Source organism: Mauremys mutica, chromosome 9 (assembly GCF_020497125.1).
Source record: "Mauremys mutica isolate MM-2020 ecotype Southern chromosome 9, ASM2049712v1, whole genome shotgun sequence".
NCBI classification, from domain to species: Eukaryota; Metazoa; Chordata; order Testudines; family Geoemydidae; genus Mauremys; species Mauremys mutica.
The window spans coordinates 408554-417248 of record NC_059080.1 but is presented as its reverse complement, the minus strand read 5'-3'; the positions used below and the strand labels follow the sequence as shown (position 1 = coordinate 417248).

General features: G+C 50.4%; 1 protein-coding gene across 2 annotated transcripts in view; it reads left to right on the top strand.

The window, feature by feature from the left end:
- The first annotated feature begins 931 nt into the window (after positions 1 to 931).
- The window catches only part of ITGB1BP2 (integrin subunit beta 1 binding protein 2), a 28134-nt gene continuing 20370 nt past the window's right edge, over positions 932 to 8695 (top strand). For both annotated transcript variants that reach the window (XM_045030443.1, XM_045030441.1), the window contains exon 1: positions 932 to 1106. In XM_045030443.1, the coding sequence (XP_044886378.1) occupies positions 1043 to 1106 (64 nt within the window). In that variant the 5' untranslated portion in view covers positions 932 to 1042. The remainder of the gene's footprint in view (positions 1107 to 8695) is intronic.

Below are 8695 nucleotides of genomic sequence, written 5' to 3'. Positions count from 1 at the left end.
TATCTGAACCCTGCCGTGTCCTTGGCCAAATATTTCCATACACCACGGTTGAGACTTAGAATCACTTGCTGGAAATATTCTTTTCCCTATTAGTAAAGTTCAGGATACTTAAATGTATTGCCTCATAACCTAGTCTCTTCCTTGTCGCTGTGTAAGGAATTAAAAGTAGGGATATGATTAGAAAATGTTAATGTCAAAGTAACACCTGCCTAAGCCTTGTTCTAATATTGCCTGGCTACACACCTGCACTGGGATTGAACCTGTGCTTTAAGCAGGTCATTTAAACTGTTTGTCTGCTAGTCTAAGGATGTTCCTCCACCCCCCCACCAATGACACGGTACGTGTAATAAATAACATCAACCGTTGCTTACTGTTCACATTCACATAAATGGATGTGCTGGACTCCACAACAGATTCACTAGCTACATTCTTCTCAGGGGTGGCGGGGCAGGGAGAAGAAGAACCCAGCTTGGTTTCCCAAAAGTCAGACTGAGTGGATCATTGGAAAAATTGTGCTGCTGCAAGATGAGTGATTGTGCAGTGGAGTCACTGATTAGGACAAAGAAAGGCCTTTTGACTGAACATAACCTTAGCTGCAGCAGCTGCCTTCCTAGCACAGGGATTATGTCATTCTTCACACCAGGGCATAGAAGTTTGTGGGCTTGCACTAGGGATAAATTTGGCTTCTTTCTTATTTTGTTCCTTTCCCCGCCTGCAGTTGCTGTGGGCCCTCCCCTCTCAGGAGGGGGGCAGGACAGAAATGTCTGCTCAGACAGTGACACTTGAAGCTGACAGACATGTCCAGCCAGCTCAGCTGCTGGGCCTGTGTGCCCATCTTTGGGCTGCTCTCTGATTCCCAGACCGCCCCTCTCTGGCTGTGCCTAAAGATAGACCCAGCCCATCTCTCCTTCCAGCCTCTCTCTGATGCAGCCTTAACAGAGCAACAAGGCAGAGCAATGTAATTAATCAGTGCAGGGACAGGAAAGTGTGCACAGGCCCTTTGCACCACAAGGCAGGAGTTACAATTGTTCGAGCCTTGGAAATGGCTTTGCTGTGTTACAACAAGGGCTGTGGGCAAAGATTTGATGCCAATAAGAACGCTGAGGGTAAGTGGATTTGTTTTCTAGGAGTTAGTGAGCTGAGATTTGAGCTGTTTTCCTCAATCTTGTTACAACGTTTCCTTTCCCTTGTGTCAGGTAACAGAAGTTGAACTACTGGGATTTCCAGTGAGCCAGTTGCTCTAGCTGATTCCCCGACTCTTGGAAATGCCAGCCTGAGTCAGCAGCATTCAGCTGCATGTAGAAAACCATAGCCAATTAATAGATGGTGCCTGAAAATGTGGAAGGGGATGCAAATTCTGCCCATTAGCTGATACCAAACTGCACTGAATTGCATGGTGGGATTAAGCTAACCTGGGGCCCTAGGCATGAAAATAAATTCAGCCCCCTTCCCCTATCCAATCCCCTGGAAGTTTTTCATTGAGTTGGCAGCATTTTAATATTTTTTTCCAGGGCCAATTCTCCGAGTAAGCCAGGAGCCTAAGTGAGGGGTCTAGTGAAGTTCAAGTAAATGGAGGCAACTGGTGTCAATGAGAGCTCCCTTCCAGATGGGTGTTGAATCACTGAGGTCAGGGTCATAGCAACTGTTGATGAAGTTCCAGGTACATTGGGGGCAGGGGAGGAGGGGAGGCTAGTCTTGGCTCTGCTTTTAGCTAGGCTGGGTTCCTCAAAGCCCAGAACAGTCTCTGGTTCCTGAGGTGCATGAGAACCAGGTAAGGCATTGACTGTCCAGAGGGTATCTGCAGGTGCCTGTCCCAAGCTGAGTATCTCATAGGGGCGTAAAATGCAAATCTGAGAAGTGTTACCCTGCGGACCAAACCTGGAAATAGAATCATGGAAGATGAGGGTTGGAAGAGACCTCAGGAGGTCATCCAGTCCTACCCCCTGCTCAAAGCAGGACCAACCCAAATAAATCATCCCAGCCAGGACTTTATTAAGCTTGACCTTAAAAACCTCTAAGGAAGGAGATTCCACCACCTCCCTAGGGAACCCATTCCAGTGCTTCACCACCCTCCTAGTGAAATAGTGTTTCCTAATATCCAACCTAAACCTCCCCCACTGCAACTTGAGACCATTGCTCCTTGTTCTGTCATCTGGTACCACTGAGAACAGCCGAGCTCCAGCCCCTTTGGAACCCCCCTTTAGGTAGTTGAAGGCTGCTATCAAATCCCTCCTCATTCTTCTCTTCTGAAGACTAAACAATCCCAGTTCCCTCAGTCTCTCCTCATAAGTCATGTGCCCCAGCTCCCAAATCATTTTCATTGCCCTCTACTGGACTCTCGCCAATTTGTCCACATCCTTTCTGTAGTGTGGGGCCCAAAACTGGATGCAGTACTCCAGAGGAGACCTCACCAGTGCCAAATAGAGGGGAATAATCACTTCCCTTGATCTGCTGGCAATGTTCATTCTAATAGGCCTCCTACTAATAGCCTGATTGGCCCAACTGCTTGAGCTAGAGAAAGGGGTAGCAGCAGGCACTCCTCATTGCAATCTGACTCACTCCTGTAGGACACGCACCTCACTGACGGCTGGAGTAGGCTTCAAGAATGCACACTCTGCTCGGCAGAAGGGAAACTCAGCGCTCTAGTCCCAATAGTTCCTAGCTGGTCCACCACAGTGATCAAGGTGGGGTGCTGGCTGTGTGGGAGCTCCCGTTGCTCCATTCCCAGCCTCTCCCAGGAGGAGGCCCTGTAGGAAACAGGGCAGATGTACTGGCTGTGGATGCATGGGGGATGTCCTAGCTACTCCAGTCACAGCCTCTCATGTAGGGAACAGGGCAGGAGCACTGGCTCTGAGGGGAGCACCCAGCTACTCCTGCTGCAGCCTCTCCCAGCAGGGTGGCCATGACAGAATGTACCCCTGTGTCCACACCCTACTCACTGTTGTAATAATCTTTGTATAGAGTATGCCTTGTGAGGTACTGTAGCAGGGTGGACCCCTGCTCCTGCCCTGAAGGGGTTAAAAACAGCCCTGGGAAGGGGCTGTGGCTGGAGAAAGCAGCCTTTAGGCTGGGCTGAGTGGGGAAGTGGCTGCAGCTGGGGCCACGCCCCAAACTGAGCCACAGGGCCTTATAAGAAGGCCAGGGAAGCCGGAAGCTAAGACAGTCTCTCTCTGTATTCAGAGGGAGATGGGCCTGGCTGCAGGGAGCTAGACCGGGTACCTGAGTGGAGCAGAGCTGGGGAAAGGCAGAGGAGCTGGGGAGCTCCAGCCTGGAAAGCCCCAGGCTGCGGCCTAGCATTGGGCTAACAGGTACTGGGGTTGCAGAGGCAGCCCAGGGGTAGGCCAAAGCAGCAGGTCCAAACCCTCCTTGCCAGTGATGAATAGGCTGATACTGCAGTCTGCCCCAGGACGTGGGGCTAGACAATGACTGGCAGTGGCCTTACACTGAGGCAAGGTGGGGATAGAGGGTGGGGGTTCCCTGAGAGAAAGGGGTTACTGCCAGGGGGCAGCACCCCATGTGAAAGGGCACCGGGGTCCAGGGAGGGACTCGGGACCAGGCGGATCACTGGCCTGCATAGGGCGCTATGGGGCTGGGAACCGATCTAATTCCCCGGGATCACCAGCAGGAGGCGCCGCAGGGGTGAGTCCAAACCCGTTACAGGTACCATCTGAAAACTCATAATTTGCTGGTCTGTATTGTCCTGATAAAATGTGAGGCAACATTGTCTGTGACATTATAAGATTCCCCTTATGATGATCTTAATATATGTTCCAAACTGAGGTTGGCAAACAAGTCTGTGTCAAACAAAGGATTGTGTGCTCTGCTTAATTTGCATTTAAGCAATAAACAGAGTCATCAAGCAGGAAGGGAAACAAAAGATGTTCCAACCAGTGAGGAAGAGCAGCAGGGAACATCCTTCCCCATAGGATCTCTATGTCAGGGGTGGCCAAACTGTGACTTGTGAGCTGCATGCGGCTATTTTACCATTCAAGTGCAGCTCCCGGAGTTCCCCACAACATCCCCACTCTCCGATTATCAGACTCGTGGGGGAGCTCAGGACCTCTGCCTTGCAGCAGGGGAGTGGGGTAGGGGCTTCGGCCCAGCAGAGAGGGAGAAGTCTCAGGGCTTCAGCAGGAGCGGGTCTGAAATCCAGAGCCCCAGCAGGCGCCTCCAATGGGGGTGAAGCACTGAGACCTGGCAGGTGTGCCCTGGCTCTCGAACTTCTGAAGATTGCCGCTTGCGGCTCGGAGGGTCAGTAAGTTGGGTAACCCTGCTCTGTCCTGAATCTCAGCTGGAAATGTTTTCAAGAGGGGGACTAACACTATACAAATGAGGGATAAACACCTCAAGGAACACTCCCCCTGCTCCCTCCCTCTCTGGCCATTGATTCACCATGTGAGAAGGGACAAAGGAAGCAGGGGTCCTGGCCTAAAAGTTTGGTCAGCAAGACTGTTGAGAGCTTGTGCTGAGAAGAACTTTGCTTTGAATTTAATGTCGTTAAGTTCAGCACTAATTGCATTTTATCTTTATTTTTCTTGTAAAACATTTCTGACTTTTATACCTCATTACCTGTATTCACTTAAAATCTCTTTGTGTAGTTAATAAACTTTTTATTGTTATATCGAATCCAATGTGTTTAAATTTAAGTGTTTGAAGAACTATTTAAAATAATAAGACGGCATATAATTATCTTAAAAACTAACAGACTTATCATATTTGTATTGTGCAGGAGAGCGTTGGGGATCACAGGACACCTATTTCTAGGGGAAAACCTAAGACTGGGGGTGTGCTGGGGTCACCCTGCAGTATAATCAAGGCTGGTAAGAGCCACGGTGTGGCTGGCTGGCTGCAGCTCACACACAGACATAGCTGGGAGCGACCGTGGGTACGTCTACACTACGGGACTATTCCGAATTTGCATAAACCGGTTTTGTAAAACAGATTGTATAAAATCGAGTGCGCGCGGCCACACTAAACACATTAAATCGGTGGTGTGCGTCCACGGTCCGAGGCTAGCATCGACTTCTGGAGCGTTGCACTGTGGGTAGCTATTCCGTAGCTATCCCATAGTTTCCGCAGCCTCCCCCGCCCCTTGGAATTTCCGGGTTGAGATCCCAGTGCCTGATGGGGCAAAAATCATTGTCGCGGGTGGTTCTGGGTACAGCCTCACCCCTCCCTCCCTGAAAGCAGCAGACAAGCGTTTCGCGCCATTTTTGCTTGGTGAACTGTGCAGACGCCATAGCACAGCAAGCATGGACCCTGCTCAGCTCAATACCGCAATCGTGGATGTTTTAAACACCTCGCGTACTCTCGTGCAGTATATGGTGAACCAGACCTTCACACCGAGGTGAGGAGGAGGCAGATACGGCAGCGCGGCGATGACAGTGATGAGGACGTAGACACAGAATTCTCTCAAACCGCGGGCCCCTGCGCTTTGGAGATCCTGATGGTAATGGGGCAGATTCTATCCATTGAACGCCGATTTTGGGCCCGGGAAACAAGCACTGACTGGTGAGACCGCATTGTGTTGCAGGTGTGGGACGATTCCCAGTGGCTGCGAAACTTTCGCATGCGTAAGGGCACTTTCATGGAACTTTGTGACTTGCTTGCCCCTGCCCTGAAACGCCATAATACCAAGATGAGAGCAACCCTCACAGTAGAGAAGCGAGTGGCGATAGCCCTGTGGAAGCTTGCAACGCCAGACAGCTACCGGTCAGTCAGGAATCAATTTGGAGTTGGAAAATCTACTGTGGGGGCTGCTGTGATGCAAGTAGCCAAAGCAATCACTAAGCTGCTGCTACGAAAGGTTGTGACTCTGGGAAACATGCAGGCCATAGTGGATGGCTTTGCTGCACTGGGATTCCCTAACTGTGGTGGGGCGATAGATGGAACCCATATCCCTATCTTGGCACCGCAGCACCAGGGCACCCAGTACGTAAACCGGAAGGGGTACTTTTTAATGGTGCTGCAAGCACTGGTGGATCACAAGGGACGTTTCACAAACATCCACGTGGGATGGCCAGGGAGGGTTCATGACGCTCGCGTATTCAGAAGCACTACTCTGTTTAAACGGCTGCAGCAAGGGAATTACTTCCCAGACCAGAAAATAACAGTTGGGGATGTTGAAATGCCTGTCGTTATCCTGGGGGACCCAGCCTACCCCTTGATGCCATGGCTCATGAAGCCATACACAGGCAGCCTGGACAGTGGTCAGGATCTGTTCAATTACAGGCTGAGCAAGTGCAGAATGGTGGTGGAATGTGCATTTGGCCGTTTAAAGGCGCGCTGGCGGACATTACTGACTCGCTCAGACCTCTGCCAAACCAATGTCCCCTATGTTATTGCTGCTTGCTGTATTCTCCACAATCTCTGTGAGAGTAAGGGGGAGACCTTTATGGCGGGGTGGGAGGCTGAGGCAAATCACCTGGCTGCTGATTACGCGCAGCCAGACACCAGGGAGATTAGAGGAGCACACCTGGAAGCGGTGCGCATCAGAGAAGCTTTGAAAACGAGCTTCATCAATGGCCAGGGTACACTGTGACTGCTGTGTTTGTTGATGAACACCCACCCCCTTGATTGACTCAGTCCCTGTAAGCAACTCACCCTCCCCCTTCGAGTACAGCTTACTTATGCAAATAAAGTCACTCTCGTTTAAAAATCATATATTCTTTATTAATTCATTATAAAAAGAGGGAGAGAACTAAGGGTGTGGTTTGGGAGGAGGATAGGAGGGATGGAGAAGGCCATTAAAAAAATTTCACAGTAATGACAGCCTTCTGGTTGGGCTGTCCACGGGGGTGGAGTGGGCGGGTGCACGGAGCCTCCCCCCACGCGTTCTTACATGTCTGGGTGAGGAGGATGTGGAACATGGTGAGGGTTGAGGGTGGTGATACAGGGGCTGCAGCGGCACTCTGTGATCCTGCTGCCGTTCCTGAAGCTCCACCAGACGCCGGAGCATGTCAGTTTGATCACGCAGCAGCCCCAGAGTTGCATCCTGCCACCGCTGATTTTCCTGCCGGTCTTCCTGCCGCCACTTCTCATCTCGGGTGTCCCTCCTGTCCTCACGTTCACTGGCCTCTTTCCTGTAATTTTATACCACGTCCTTCCACTCATTCAGATGAGCTCTTTCATTGCGTGTAACTTCCATAATATCCGAGAACATTTCATCTCGCGTCTTCTTTTTCCTCCGCCTTATCTGTGCTAGCCTTTGGGATGGAGGAGGGATGCTCGAAAAATTTGCAGCTGCATGAGGGAGAGAAATATTTAAAAAGATACATTTTACAGAACAATGGTTATACTCTTTCACAGTGAACAGCACTATTCACCTTACATAGCACATGTGATTTCCCTACAAGGTCACATTTTTCATCTTAATACTGAGTGCCTGCAGCTCTAGCGTTACAGATCTCACAGACACAGGTCCGGGCATCAGAATTCAGCTTGCATGCGGCCATGGTAAGCCACTGTCTTTCGGCGTCTGTAGTGATTTACCCCTCCCCCCAACGCATGGCTAATACTAGCTCCCTGCTAATCAACACCCTTCCCACCCACCCCCACACCCACTGCGTGGCTGGTAGCTTGGGGAAGCCCCGCTGACCAAACACAAAAAAGATCATCGGCATTTCACTCCTCCCCTCCCCCCGCTTGGCTACGTGCAGGAAAGGATTTTTTTTAAGCTGCTGCAGTCCACGAACCCAGTAGGAAAATGGCCATCCCTCTTACTTAAATTCCTGATTTTTAACCAGGTTATCCTGAACGATATCACTTTGCTGAGGATAACACAGCGAGATAAAGAACGGATGCGTCTTGAATGCCAGCAATCACCGGGACCATACGCTGCTATGCTTTGCCATGCAATGATACCTGATTACTTGCTACATGCATGGCGTGGTAAAGTGTCCTACCATGGTGGGCGGAACAAGGCTGCCTTACCCAGAAACCTTCTGCAAAGGCTTCTGGAGTACCTACAGGAGCGCTTCATCGAGATGTCCCTGGAGGATTTCCTCTCAATCCCTGGACATGTTAACAAACTTTTCTAAGTAACTATACTGTCTGCGAATGCATCCCAAGTCCTCAGGGCAAATCAATCATTAAAAAACGCTTGCTTAAAAAAAAATGTTTGCTATTTGCAAAGGTACACTCACCAGAGGTCCCTTCCATGGCGTCATTGTCTGGGATAGTTGCTTGGGAGGGCTGGGAGGAGGGTAATTCCGTCAGGGTGATAAAAAGCTCCTGGCTGCTGGGGCTCACGGAGTGCTGTGTGATCTCTGCTAGGTCGTCCTCCTCTTCTTCATCTTCATCTTCCCTGTCTGCATAATCCTCAGCCATGGCAGAGATTACAACCCCCACCTCGGAATCCACGGTCAGGGGTGGGGTACTTGTGGCGCAGCCCCCTAAAATTGCATGCAGCTCAGCATAGAAGCGGCATGTTTTTTGACCTGCCCCGGACCTTCCGTTTGCTTCTTTGGTTTTCTGGTAGGCTTGTCTGAGCTCCTTAACTTTCACTCTTCACTGCACTGAGTCCCTGCTGTGGCCTTTATCCGTCATAGCCTTAGAAATTCTTTCAAATACTTTTTCATTTCGTCTTTTGGAACGCAGTTCTGTTAGCACTGAATCCTCTCCCCATATAGCGATCAGATCCAGTACCTCCCGTGCAGTCCATGCTGGGGCTCTTTTTCGATTCTCAGGAGACTGC